Below are 15,399 nucleotides of genomic sequence, written 5' to 3'. Positions count from 1 at the left end.
TTTGTTCAGACTCAAATTTGATTTTTTTGTTTTTAATACTAGGGGATGAACCAAAACATAGAAAAAAAGAAATAACTCCATCATTTGTATGCTTCACTTGTTTCACTGGGAGGAAATTCCCAGGGCCTCTAGCTCATCTGGGAAGACCTGACTGAGAGGACGCACAGCTGTGCTGAGCTTCACTCTGAGTAATGCATGATGGACTCAACGTAATTCCCGGGGAAGAGCCCAGTCACTCCATTCATAACGCCCTCATACCAGCCATCGTCGTTCTTCTTGATGACATAAATAATGGCTCCTTCCTGAAAGGACAGCTCATCTTCCTTGTCTTTTGTATAATCATAAATTGCCACAACTAGGGGAAAACAAAATAGGATATGAATGAGAATACCAGTCCTAGAAAGACAAAGCCAATAAGCACTCATACATAGCAACTTTCTAAACATTACTAAAACACATGAATATAAATTTTAAACAGTTCAATACAATCAAACATCCTTTTTTAGAAAAAGGTTCTAAATCTAGTATAAATGGCAAACAAACAAAAAAAATGTTTAGTTAAACTTACCCTTCAATAAAAAAATCAACTACAGAGAAGAAATCGAAGGATCATGAAAGATAGCTATTCACTTAAACTTATACTAAGGCAACATATTGTATAAAAACAAATGTTTATATTTAAATATTACACTACTGTTTGGAGATATATTATCAGGCAACTGAGAAATGAGATAGGCTAAAGGAACAGCAGGGCCTCGTCTCCTTTTCTGGACTCTGCCTGTTGGTGAATGGGGACTGAATTCCTACAACCTAAGTCTACTATACATACACTTTTTTTCCCTCCCCCTGCCCCTTCCGCCCTACATACACTTTTTCTTTCAAAACATATACTGCATTATATTTCCAATTTAATACAGCCACAATAATAGAATGAAGAAAGCCAGGACACCTGTGCGTTCCTCTATGATTTTTATGGGTTAAATCACTTGGCAATGGGCTTTTGAACCTTTCTCTCTCAGATAATCTCTAGTTCCTAATATTACATCTACCCTCAAGAATTTTGATAAAATGGGATGTTTTATAACTTAACTCACATTCACTTAAGACAGTCTTTGTTCCAACACCGTGTATTTTCTGCGTATCACAAAGAATTTTTTTTTTCAAAAAAAAAAAAATCTTCATTTGGGTTAGCAAGATGGTTGGTTGGTGGGTAAAGGCACTGCCACCAAGCCTGAAGACCCAGTTCAATTCCTGGACCCACATATGAGAAGAAAATGGACTCCCACACACTGTCTTTGACCTCTACCATGGCACTCACACATGTGTGCATAATATGTACATACCCACACATATAAATACATGTATTTTTTAAAACTTAATATCTCCAGCTGTTTTTCTAAGCATATACTGTAACTTGTCTTAAAACGTGAGAGCTGAGATGTATCCCAGTTAACAGAGCCCTGGGCCCTGTGTTTCTGGACCGTTTGTGTAAAAAAATCTATTCGCTTCCCTCATACATAATTATTTTCTATTATTGGGGTACATTGAGGACATCAGAAAATACTTTTACAGAGGCCTAACTTAGAAGAGTCAATATTGTGTTTCTCAAAATATCACTAAATGTCTAAAAACAATTCAGTGTAAATTATATGTCAAGTTTAGGTATAAGAAATTTAGACTTAAAGTGTTTAGTATTGCCAGCCAATCAATATTTTCTAGTTTTTTTTTTTTTAAGAAAAGGTAACATTCTTGGTACTTAGAAAAATGGACCCAATAAAAAGTAATCCAGAAGATAATTAGCTTTATACTTTGTAGCAACAGAGTAAATTAGTACACAAAGTTATTGCACTCAATGTATGCATTCTTTAAGATATAGAAACTGGAAGTTATGGATGTAGGTTGGTGGTAAAAAGACCCAAGGTTCAGTGTACAGCAGAAAGGAGGGACAGGGAGGGGAAGGGGAAGGAAAGGAAAGGAAAGGAAAGAAGGGAAGGGGAGGAAAAGAAAAAGGAAAAAGGGAAAGGGAAGGGGAAGGGAAGGAAAAGGGTGTAGGCCCATATTTCTGTATGGCACAAAAGCCATAAGCCCGATCTGAGATGGCCATGTAGCTCTGCAGACAAGCTGTCTCTGCGTAACAATTGCCAAGGATGTGCTGCTCCTCTTTCTCTATTGTTATAAATGTAGATAACCTGAGGAGAGGTGTTGGCTAAAGCTGGTCAGGATGTTTGGTGCTTATTTCTTTTGTAATTTGGAGGATGTCTTATAGAGATGCTAATTCAGGCCTATGTGACAGCTAGCATACAGATAAGGACATGACAGAAGGCCATTTACCTGGTTACCTAATAGCCTAATGTATTTTCCCACTCAATTGAGGTGATGGTATATAAACTGTTTGGATAATAAACACGGGAGTTCTTCAGGAGATCATCAGGAGAAAAGACCCTGAGATGCCCTTCCATGATGACTGTGTAAACTGTGTCTGATTATTCCTCACGACTCCGTACCAGTTCAGTTAGGGGAAATAATTGTCTGTGTTGGACCCGCACGGCCTCCAACAAAAAGGAAAGGAAAGAAAAGGGAAGGAAAAAGGAAAGGGAAGGAGAGGAGAGGAGGGGAGAGGAGGGGAAGAGAGGGGAGGAGAGGAGGGGAGAGGAGGGGAAGAGAGGGGAGGAGAGGGGAGGGGAGGGGAGGGGAGGGGAGGAGGGGGAGGAGGAGGAGGAGGAGGAGGAGGAGGAGGAGGAGGAGAAAGGGGAAGAGGAGGGGAAGAGGAAGAGGAAGAAGAGAGGGAAGGGAATTGCCTCAGAAAAAGTTAATAGCAAATATGAGTCCATGGACTCTGGTTGTAGTAGCACAGGAGACCCTATTTTTTAAGGGTCAAAATTAGTAATCAACTAAAATTTTTAATTCTCCCAAACAATGCTGTTTAAAATTACCAATTTTCATTCCAGGGAAACATAGGCATATATAAAACATGTATGTTAGACATCTGGCTATTTCTGTGTAGTTGTAAGCAAAAACTAATGGTGCTTGTTATTTTCTCTCAATTGTTGTACTAACATGAAAACACTGTAAATTCTAAGGACAGCACCCCAGTGGGGTGTACTATAAGAAACACTTTAGCTAAGCAAAATGAAACATTTCATTTTAAATTTAATATGAACAGTGTTAAAGACCAGAAGAGGGAAAGAAAACAGGAGGAGTAAGGAGAATTCCGGAGGGAAGAAGGTGGGACAAAGAGACGGTTCAACTATTTTCTCTCATAAAGGTAACAAACATCACATACTGAAAACTAGAGATATTGCTCACACATGTGTTCCCAATACAACACAAGGACTAGACATCTAAAACAGATTTATATTCAGCCAGTAATAAGTATAACAAATATACATTTGAAGGTAAGTGAGAATGGTCTGGAGAAATATTGATAAAGGCAACAAAGACACTGTAAAATGTCAGCAATTGGGAAGACACTGAAAAAAATCAGAAGGTAACCAAGTTACCCATCTCCATTTGTTTTTGTATTATTTTGTTGTGGACTGAGGTGATTTTACTTACATGGAGAGTGAAGGCTTGTCATAAGGCAGTAAAACCCTATCCAAGATATTTTGGAACTGATGTACAATCTGCCCTGAGGTAACCAAAGTTGACTTTGTCATTATCACTAATAAATTTAACCTCTTAACAATGCAATCTCAGCTAAAACAAATTTCAGAATTTACTGTGGATGGTGCTACTATGAAAACAATACCCCTTTGTTAATGAAGCTATGTTTCTTCTGCCCCCACAAGGCTAATGAAACTTCATACAAAAGTAACTAATAAACCTCCTGGTCCTTTTGAGATCCCTAGTCCTCTCATCCTGTACTGCTTGGCAATGATTACCTAGGCTCCCCCTCTTGACACCTCCCCCTCCAGTTTCTACCAACAGTGTCTTCTATTTCTCTTGAGTTTCGCTGAATTTCTACACGAGCCAGGAAACCAGGAGTTTGTTTTGCCTTCCCCTAATACTTTCCCTATAAAATTCTACTCCATGAATCTCTGAAACAGAAGCACTTCTTGTTGTGGGAATTCCTGCCCTATGGTTCTTATCTGGTCATGTATCCCCAGAGAAGACCATACCCATTGGACCACGCCACCCCAATACAACTGGCTATGGACCAAATTCCCACAGCACTTCCTCATCACCATGGTCACTGTCCTTACCAGCCTTTCAACAGTACCTGGAAGCAGTATGAGCACTGACTTCTAGACTCTTCTTGACTTTCAACTCTTATGCACATTACTTCCTGATGATATTATGATCAACCATCAATCAAGTAATGGCTCTTGGTTCCCTTGTACCCTTCCACTTAAAAAGTACAAAACAATCTGGATGACAGGGGAAAAGACATTCAAAAACAACTGACCTTTACTAAGCCAATCTTTCTGAAAGTCAAATTGCTCTCGCCTATCTTTCTGCAGGCCTTAAAATGGAGATATCAGCTAACACATCCTAAAACAAATGCTTTTAAAAACAGCATTATTTGGTTTGTAACAGGTCACTCTGAAAGCTCTGAAATATCTGAGAAACAATGTGCTTTGTTGGCCTTTCTCAGTCCTACATTCACCACACAGAATGCTAGTAAATAGAGCGCAGAAGCTGGCAAACCACAAAGTTTAGGACAGTGGGAGAGGGGTAAGCGACACAGTTCAAATCTCAACTCTCACTTCCTAGCTCACAAGCCTACTTAATTTTTACCAAGCTTTTTTTTTTTTTTTACTACTTTGTGGGAATTACAATAGTTCTCACATTTGGTACCTGAAAGTACTGTCACATTAAATGTGGTGATTCACACACACTCAATTAAATCATTATTAGTTTATTAATAAGTTTTGTGCTGTGACGGGCACAAAAAGAACACATAAAAATACCTGTCAGTCTGGGTATTAAGGTATTTAATCCAGTACTTAGGAGGCAGAAGCAGGTAGATCTTGGAGTTCAAGGTCAATCTGGTCTATACAGTAAGATCCTGTCTCAAACAAAACAAAAATTTGCCTCTACCCAAATTAAGTCAGAATACACAACCCCACCGGGTGTGGTGGCGCACGCCTTTAATCCCAGTACTCAGGGAGGCAGAGGCAGGCGGATCTCTGTGAGTTCGAGGCCAGCCTGGTCTAGAAGAGCTAGTTCCAGGGCAGGAACCAAAAAAGCTACAGAGAAACCGTCTTGAAAATCTAATATATATATATTAGCCCCTGAGGTGCAATCCTTTTGTTTCTGTCACCTGAGAGCTGGGATTACAGATCTGTGCCACAACACCTTAATCTTTGCTTTGAAAGATTGAATATTAACAGAACCTAACCTTAGAAATATTGAGCATATTCTTTTAGACTTTAAAGAATTAGCTGAACATAAAACTTTCTTTTGAAAGCCTCTTTAGATTTTTACATGCCCAGTGAAGACTTGATTGTGTTTAAAGTAAACTTCACTGTGATTTTATCTAAAGGAATAACTAAATTAGCTTTTCAGAGCTGCAACACCTTTCCTACAAACATGTCTAAATAAGCTGGGGGCACTCCTTACAATTTAAGATGTAAGTTTTCACTCCACCTCCCATATAAGCAGGCTTATAGGCTTTCCTGCCCTAGCATGCCCAAGTATGTTACTGACTTTTTAAGTATTTCATAATTTTGATATTACAAAGGTTTTGTAAATTCAATCTTCAATTATTGCTAGTACATCAAACCACTTAATTTTCCATATTGACTAGTAATAATTTTGCTTTTTAATTCTATCAACTCTTTTCACATATTTAAGTTCCTCAAGAGAAAAATTCAAACATTTTTGCTCTTTTCCCCAATATCTACACCCTGATGACTTCCTTCTTTGCTGCAGTGGGTAGGGCTTGAAATCTTGGGGGATATACTTATTCTTCTCACATGGACACAATGTTAGTTTAGTCGATGGTTTTAAATTGATGCCTTTTATTGGACTGAAGCCGCCCTTTCATTCTTACATTTGAATTTTCATTATGAATCATCAGATAGTATTTTTGTACAAAATATTTTTTACCTTTAATTTTTACTTTTAATTTGTGAAGAAAATTACAAAGGTTAGTTTTTCAAATGTTAAATCAAGCATCCCAATAAATTTTACTTAGTCACAATCTATTATTATCCATTTCCTGCACTGCTAGATCTCATTCAATGAAAACTCTAAAAATTTTTCTATTTGTTTGTTTGAGACAGGTTCTCACTGTGTAACTCTGGCTATCCTTGAACTCAAAGATCCTCCTGTCACCCTCCCTACTGCTAGGATTAAAGGTGTGTGACACCATGCCCAGCTTCTATTTTTACAAGATACTTTCAAGGATTTTATTTTTGGCTTTTATCAGTTCACCCCTTTTCCATAGCTCATCAGATGCACTGCCTCCGTTTCTATTTTCTGTAAAGTTTTCTTCATAAATTTCTCAGGTTGGAACTATGGCTTAGTGGTTAAGAACAGTGGCTGCTCTTTTAGAAACTCAGGTTCAGCTCCTAGTACCAGGTATGTGCTGTAGAATATTAAGATATGTCACATTTGTTTATGCTATGGGATATTTTTTAATGATGCAATGATATGTTGCATTCTTTTATGCTTCATTTGTTTAACTCTGTGAAGCTGTTACTTTGCCTGTCTAAAACACCTGATAGGTCTAATGAGGAGTTGAATGGCCAAAAGCAAAGCAGGAGAAAGGACTGGTTGGGCTGGTGATAGAGAGAGAATAAACAGGAGAAATCCTATTATGGTCAAAAGTGTACTTTCTATCATTTCAAGCTTTATTTATAGAGCCTTTTTATAGCCTAAAATACAATCTATATAAACAAAAATGAATTTGGTATTTTAAAGGAATTTACATTATGTATTGCTTGATGAAATACCCCATACTTCTCACAGGCAAACTTACATTGTTCATGTCTTTCTGTAGCATTATTGATTTACCATTTCCTTTGTAAAAAGATATAAGCAGGAATACTGAAGTCTAACTAAAATTATGATTTGTACTTTTTCTTTCAGTGTTTTTTAATTTTTTATAGAGATAAGATTGCTAAGTCTCCTTTAATGAAATAACTCAATTATCCTTAAGAATTGTCTCTTATTGTATATAATATTTCATGCTCTGAAATCTTTGACCTTAATTCAGCTAACCTAGCCTTCTTTTGATAAACATTCTTTTATTTTTTTCCAATAGTATCGTTTTAAAGTGGGTTTCTTATAAGTGATGTACACATTTGGTCTTAATATATGAGACCAACTCTCAACTTTTATTTGAGATCCTTTAACTACTTTGCTGTTCAATACACACATGTATAGGCTGTATTTCCAACTACAGCTGTATATTCAAACCCAACCTGTCTGGACTGCAGAGCTGACTCAGTGAGTAAAGTCGTCAGCACCCAAGTTCACGCACAAAGCAGGACAACAGCGCATCTACAGTCCCAGGGCTCCCACAGCAACGTGGAAAGTCGGAGGCAGGGCTACTAGTCTGGCCTACATAATGACAAAGGTCAAGGGAATTTGTTTCAAACGAGTTGAAGGTGAGCCTGATACCAAAGACTGTCCTCTCAGCTCCAGAGTGCGTCAGCACGGACTCACGAGATCTCTTTCCTTAATTCTGTCTCATCACTTGTTCTCTTCTTGACTCTTTGGATTGAGTATTTTTATTTTATTCAACTCTTCTACTTGCATATAGTCTAAACTTTGTTTTCTGTCTTTACTGCTTATTCCAAAGCTTACATTATTTACACAGTCAGGCATGTTTATGCACTGGGTATTTAAGATACACTAGGTCACAGGCAGTCTATAAACTTTATGGGGATTTCCCTTCCATTATTTGTCTCAGTGAAGTCACTTTCATATCTGTTTAAAATATGAAGAACATGTGTATACCCATATACCTACCATTTACTCTTCATTCTGCTTTTGTAGACCTGAGATTTCATCTGATATCCCTTCTGTATCAAAAGATCTTTAAAAATGGATACTTAGCTGTGCGGTAGCGGTGCACAACATCAATTCCAACACTTGGAAGGCTGAGGCGGGTAGATCTCTCTGAGTTCCAGGACAGTCAGTACTACATAGAGAGATCATGTCTCAAAATAAGTAAAAGTTAATAATAGTAACAATAACAAGTACGGCGTTTATGCTAAAGAACTGTAGACTGACATTTTCCTTCACTGCTTTAAAGATGCTCTGCCTCCGACCTGCAGGAAAACTATGCTGTTACTGCTTTCTTATGTAAAGAGTTATTTCCCCGCTAAACATCTTTAATATCATTCTATTTATTAGTAGTTTTTAGTTATTTATGATGGGCCTTAGCAAGATTTTCTTTGTTTCTTCTATCTGGAGTCTACTTCTTGATACCCTGAATTTATAGTTTTTGTGGTAGATAACTTCCAATAATCCCCCAATGGTTTCTGCTTCATGGTACTTGAGCCAAAACTCACTCCCTACATTTGGCTAAACTTACTGACCTGCTTTTATTAAAGTTTTTCTAACTTTATTTTATGTACATGTACATCTATGTACCAAATGCATGAAGTATCCACAGGGGCCAGACCAGGAAGTTCTGAACTTCCATGAGACTGTAGGTAAGGCTCCAACTTCTGTGAGTTGCCTGGTCATGCTGATTCATCACGTCAATAGAACAGTAAAACACGATTCTATAACATGTTCTGAGACACAGTGGGTGCCTACTTTGGTTTCTTTAACAGAAAATTTCCTTCTACATCAACAAATTTCTCCCCCCATTCTAATCTAGTTAGATTTTTTTTTTTCTTTTCTCCTTTTGAGGCAGGGTCTTAATCTGTAGCCCAAGCTGACCTGGACCTCACCATGTAGCTGAGCCACCATGTACAGCTCAACTGGTTGATTACTCTCCAAACTTTGAAGCTCCTGGTTCAAGATGGAATGTCATGGTCACCTAACAGAGACAATTTTACACACACACAGGCACACACAACACACACTATTCTACAGAAGAGACTGAGACATCATTCTTTAAAAGAAAGTTTCCTATGGAGATAATCAAACACATAGAAATAACTCAAAATTAAGTATCTAGAAGTCCAGCACAGTGGTACACACCTTTAATTCCAGCACAGCGGTGCACACCTTTAATTCCAGCAGGAGAAAGAAGGGTCAAGAGAGAGCAACATGGGCTACCTGGTGAGACTGCTTCCCAAAGAGGAAAAAATTAAAATAATAATGCTGCTGATGATGGATGAAAGCACAGGGATAGAAATAATTTGGAAAAATAATCATCTTTTTGGGGGATTCCAAAAGAAAAGACTACTTGTTTTTTGATTTTTGTGTTATACAAACATTTGGAAAAACCAAGTTCAATAGTGACAGAAATAAAATTTTACCAATAGCCTTCAAAATCATAATCCTTATAATCTGACAGAAGAGCAAAAACGGAACAAATAATACAAATAAATAAAGTTTCACTTAAAAATAAAAAATAAACAAGACTCGTTTCTGTACCAGCAAGTCTCATTTCTGCTTTTTGTCCTTTCAGATCCCTCCTGACACTTACCCTTTTCCAAGTAAGACCTTGGAGCCCACGGTGGGTCCTCTTCAGCATAAGGATCACTGTACTCAACCACAGCTGCTTCCTCCTCCTCATAATCTTCTGGAGGTGGCGGTGGAGGGGGGGACTCATCAAAGACCGGCTCTTCCACAGGCGGGGGTGGGGGGGGTGTATCTGAAACTAAGAATTTATCAAGCTGACAAACTATAAATCATGCAAAGTTCAATATTCATCTAAGTTTCTAGATTCATTAAGTATAAACCCATACTCAAAAATAATCATCTTTCAAGAAACGAATAAGAGAAATTTTCCCACCATTATGATATTTTAAATTGCCAAGCATAACTTCTCCCTCCTTTGTCTGAGTGTTGGTGGATGCCGAATGGGGTTTGGTCAGAATATTGTTAATGGGGCCTCCACAACCTTTAATCACCTTTCTAAAGAAATGAGTACTATATATTTGGTTTTTATATCCTAGTCAAGGAATTATCAGAGATATTAATAACTTGGATAGTCACAATCACCTAAGAAAGAAAGTGAGTCAAAGAAATAGTCAAATTTTTACAATCTACTACTTTGTTCTCAGTTTTCTGCATACATACTCAGATTCCCACTCTAACCCAAACTGGCTCCGAGTACTGGAATTATAAGGATTTCCCACACCAGCAGTCTAATTCTCAGTAAACAGAAATGTACCGAATTGAGGAGGAAAATCACTAACAACTTAGGATAACTTGAGTCAATAAAACATTTTGTTTCTTTGTAGAATTTAAACTAATTCAGGATTAGTCATTATTTAAAATTTCTTGAGACTACATGTCCATATTATTAGAATCAGTCTCATCACATTGTAGATGTAACAAAAAAAATCATCTTCAAACCCAGAGAACTCTTGAAATTCTTGATACATATTTGAACACAACAAAGAAAAATAAATTAACATTGACCAGCTACTCAGTTTTAATCATCAACACTTACTCTTACTTATAAACTACCAAAACTGTACACATGAAATTCTCTGAACAATCAGTCGTACCAACACCATCCTCGATAGTTCAGTGTTCCTCCATTTTGTACTTACCTACTTTATAAAGAGTGTCTCATTAAAAAATCTTTACTCCTATTGGCTTAGAACTTTATTTTCTTGATGGCAGGGTAGCCTTACCATGTAGCCTAGATTGGCCTTGAACTTATGTCTTATGTTTTAAGATTTTTAGGTTTTGGACTGGGGGGAGGGTCTTTACAAATGTAAATCACAAATTCGTGCTCCTAATATATCCTTTATTCAAATTTTCAAATTTAATGTTTCTCATATAATGGTGTGAAAACAACAGTGAAACTTGTGTACATTTATAAGAGACTGAGTACACAGAAACAGAGATCCAAGGGACTTTCAGGAAAATCAGAGAAATTATGCTATAAATTATTCAAAATACCAACTCTGATCATTTTTACCTTCTTTATAATCCTCAGAGCCAGATTATTTTTATTTGTGCAGTATGCCAGTTATTCAGCTGGAACTGTAAAATATATTCTTTACCTAATTTTTCTCTTTATTTTTACATTTTTGTGATTCTAAGGCTCAATTCAAGATCCTTACACATCCTACGCAAACCCTCTAAACTATACCCCAAGCCAAGATGTTGTTTTTAATTTTAATTTTGTGGAGGTGGAAAGAAGATTAATGTCCCTATAACAATAGACAGAAAAGCACCTGACTTCCCTCTGCCTATTACCTTAGAAGCTACACTATACTTATGGAATAAAATTTGTAGTTTTTAAGTAATGCTTCATCATCACTAGGTAAATACCACCCAAGAGCCTCATGTGACTAGGAATGAGTTTTGCACTAAGGAGAGGAAGGTGGGCAAATGTCACTAAGAATATGGTGGACAGGTGTCACCAAAATGTGATCAAATTTTGATTTATAACTAAGTAGAGTGAAAATTATAGCAGTGTACACCAGAGATCAAACTCTTTATGTGGGCAGAAAAGGCTCCTGAGACCTGAAGGATGAGTCAAGTTAATGTCTGGAGGTAGCAGGACATGGGGAATAGGGAATAGACATTCAAGTTGATTGTAAAGAATAAAAGTATCTTTTTTCAAAGTACATAGATAAAGCAGGAAGGAAAGCTTCAGAGAATCATTCAAAGTTAGACAGCGGAGGAAGCCTAAAAGGACTTGGAACAAAAAAGTTTGCTGAGTTTGGGCTGTACTCAATGGTGCCAATGTGGTCTTGTACCCTGTAAAGATTTGTCATTTATATTGTTTTAATAAAATGCTCATTGGCCAGTAGCCAGGTAGGAAGTAAAGGCGGGGCACCCAGAATAGGAGAATTCTGGCAAGAGGAAAGGCTCAGTCTACAGTTGTCACCCCAACACAGAGGAATCAAGATGAGAATGCCTCATGTGGCTAACAAAGACAAGAATTATAGGTTACTGTAAGATGTAAGAATTAGTTAATAAATAGCCTGAGCTATAGGCCAACCAGTTTATAATTAATGTAGGCCCCCGTGTATTTCTTTAGGACTGAACAGCTGCAGGACCAGGCGGGACGGTAACCTCTGTCAAAAAATGGCACCAACATGGACAACTATATCCACATAAAACCTGAGAGAGTTTGAGAAGGAATTCTAGACACAAAAATAACCGAGTTAAGCATGGCTGTTTGGTAGCAGCATTTTCTTGGATGGGCTCTGTTTGCTAGAGGCAAGTGCATCTTAAGAGAGGCTTCCTGACTCAGCATAAGCTGCAAAAATCTTGCAGCCTTTTAAACAGCTCTGCTACAAAACACTTAAATGGTGTTGAGGAAAAGCCAACAGCATGCTTCCTGGTGGTGACAGGGACCTGGAAACTCCACAGAGTTGTGACAATAAACAGGGCTCCTGCCAGTACCTCTGCCATGAAGCTAGATTCTCACAAAGCTAATGGGGTGGAGCCAGTTGTCAAAGCCATGGCTTTAATCCTAGACATATCACTTAGCAATGACTCATGTGGTCAGAAATGAGAGATATACAGTAAGGATAGATTCAAACGAAGAAAACCTCTAAATGGTTTACAGCATATTTGCTTAGGAGAGAAAGGAAAAAGAATAAAGTCTTTTTTTTAAAAAAAAGAGTAGGTGGGCGTGGTGGCACACACCTTTAATCCCAGCACTTGGGAGGCAGAAGCAGGTGTATCTCTGTGAGTTCAAGGGCAGCCTGGTCTACAGAGTGAGTTCCAGGACAACCAAAGAAGCACAGAGAAACCCTGTCTCCAAAAACCAAAAATTAAAAATAAAGTTTAAAATAAAGGCACTTTCAGATAGAAAATACACAGAGAATCTGGGTACTGTGTATTATTATGTTGTCTTTGAATTGTTTGATGGCTGAGGTAAAAGCAACAGCAGCTAGAAGAAATTTGATTGTAAATGCTGTGGGATCAATCCAACATATATATTTTGAAAATGCCTTGACTTTAAATTTTAAACAAAAAGATATGTTACTCTAGAGGAGAGGTTTTGCTTTTGTTTCCATAGGAAACCAGAGCCTGTGGATTCATTCTGGGTTAAGAAAAGTCAGGTTTGATCAAGGAAGACCCCCCCTGGGAAATCTCCAATAGGAGCAGACGGCCCAGATGATCCAACATTTCAGAGGACCTCTGTTGGGGTTTCCTCTGACACATCTAGAACAGTTCAGTAGTGCTGGCTGAGATGATCAAGCCTCACAGAGTATTTCAGTCAGGACTTGATCATAATCCTAAATTTTCTTTAGGTCCCCATAAGATTATCAGTGCCCCCAATCAACAGGAAGTAGCCTGGAAAACTCACCCACATTCCCCAAAACTGGATTATGGATGTGTCTTTGTTTAGAGCGTTGGTTACAAATTGTTATGGATAATGGTCAGGAAGAAAGCTAAACAAAGGAGATTAGATTCAGAGTTTCTGTTTAAAAAAAAAAGTGTGTGTGGGGGGGGTGGGAGAAGTACTATGGGACAATGGTCTTATACCCTGTAAAGATTTGTCACTTGTATTGTTTTAATAAAACACTGATTGGCTAGTAGCTAGGCAGGAAGTATAGGCGGGACAACCAGGCAGGAAGTGTAGGCAGGGCAGTGAGAACAGAAGAATTCTGGGAAGAGGAAAGAAAGGCTCAGTCTGCAGTCATTACCCAGACACAGAGGATGCAAGATGAGACTGTTTCACTGATAAAGGTACCAAGCTATATGGCTAACACAGACTAGAACAACGGGTTCATGTAAGATGTAAGAGTTAGTTAATAAGAATCCTGAGCTAAGAGGCCAATGATTTATAATTATATTATAAATTATAAATATATTATTATAATAATCTATGTGTTTCTTTGGGACTGAACAGCTAAAGGACCAGGAGGGATAGAAACCTCTGTCAACAGAGTGTCATATGAGAATTCTAAAAAATAATAACGGGTATATTTGCACATTTTATCACAGTGTAAGTAGTTTAATATATTAAATAATAAATACTGCAAGTGATTCCAGACTCTTCCACATATTAAATTTAATGCAAAAAATATTATTTCCACAGATTATCTTTAAAATAATGCCTAGGAAATCTTAAGATGATTCTAAAACAAAGATACACATCTTTCCTAGGTGCATGTTTTAAAGAAAATAACATTTCTTTGAATGTATAAGCCCTGCCACGACTGTTAAGCCAATCCCAGTATACCTCATACACAGGGAAAACGGCTTTTAAAATACTAACGGTGGTGCTATAATAATGTTTTACAATTGTCCATTCAAGCGGCAAGTCTTAAACACATATGTACTTAAATAACATTAAAACACTACTTCTACTCATGAAATATTTAATGTTTCTACAAACCTGACAACTTTCACTAATTACTTGTCAAAGTTAATTACTAGTTTCATGATCTTACTTAACTTTCAAGTCCAATTTTTGAAGAAAAAAAAATATTCTGATAGATTATTAATCTTCAAAGCCAGTTTCAAAATCTGAATGTTCATCATATCAGTTGATTCAAAGAAAAAAAAACAAACAAACCAACTTTCCACTGACTCTCTTCTTCACTCGAGGAATTTAAACTCACTTGTGATGCAGGGAATGCCACTCTTACTGGGATGACACTGCAACTAAACTGTAAAGTCCTCCAAATTTGGAACTCCAAAAAGCCTTTTCTAATCAGTCTGCTATTTCCAGAAATTTTAAATGCAGGATCTTCCAACCTACATTTAACCTCAAAGTCTGGCAAAGGGTAATACTATGGCTGTACCTGGCACACACTAGACCTACTGACCATTGCTATGCAAATGTTTCTCGTGAAGCCAGCATGGGTCACACACAAGCCAAAAAAAACAGTAGGTTGAAAAGGCATAATTTTGAAACATAAAAAAATGAAATACTTGGACATAAATGAAAATGCTCTTAAATTTAAGAAAACATATTTAAAATTACATATTTAAAATTACAATGCATTAAAGTTCATAGAGTACCTTCTAATAAACAGAAATAATAAACAAACTATTTTTAGACATCAGCAAATAGGAGAGCAAAGGCACCTGACAAATTCAACCCTTGGGCCCTATCCCTGGCTAGTTTTCTGTCAACTTGGCACAGACAGTTATTCTGGAAGAGGGAACATCAATAGAGAAAATGTTCCCACCAGACTGGTCTGGGACAAGTCTGTGATACATTTTCTTCATTTGTGATAGATGTGGGAGGCCTAGCGGAGTGTGGGTGATGGTCAGGAGTACTCTAAGAAAGCAGGCTGAGCAAGCCATGAAGAGCAGGCATCTGCATCAGCTCCTGCCTCCAAGTTCCTGCCCTGCTTGGTTCCAGCCCTGAGGTTCTTCAGTGATGGGCTGACGGCT

The 15,399-nt window shown here is 37.6% G+C and overlaps 1 protein-coding gene across 27 annotated transcripts in view; it reads right to left on the bottom strand.

The window, feature by feature from the left end:
• The window catches only part of Abi2 (abl interactor 2), a 98,875-nt gene continuing 83,476 nt past the window's right edge, over window positions 1-15,399 (bottom strand). For all 27 annotated transcript variants that reach the window (XM_041659388.1, XM_041659392.1, XM_041659399.1 and 24 more), the window contains 2 exons: window positions 9,557-9,730; window positions 1-355 (listed from right to left, as the gene is read on the bottom strand). In XM_041659388.1, coding sequence (XP_041515322.1) covers window positions 180-355; window positions 9,557-9,730 — 350 coding nt within the window. In that variant the 3' untranslated portion in view covers window positions 1-179. The remainder of the gene's footprint in view (window positions 356-9,556; window positions 9,731-15,399) is intronic.

The sequence above is a fragment of the Microtus oregoni genome, unplaced genomic scaffold, assembly GCF_018167655.1.
Source record: "Microtus oregoni isolate MIOR12 unplaced genomic scaffold, Mior012 000010F_ref0000083, whole genome shotgun sequence".
Taxonomy (NCBI): domain Eukaryota; kingdom Metazoa; phylum Chordata; class Mammalia; order Rodentia; family Cricetidae; genus Microtus; species Microtus oregoni.
This window is presented reverse-complemented; position numbering and strand designations above follow the sequence as displayed.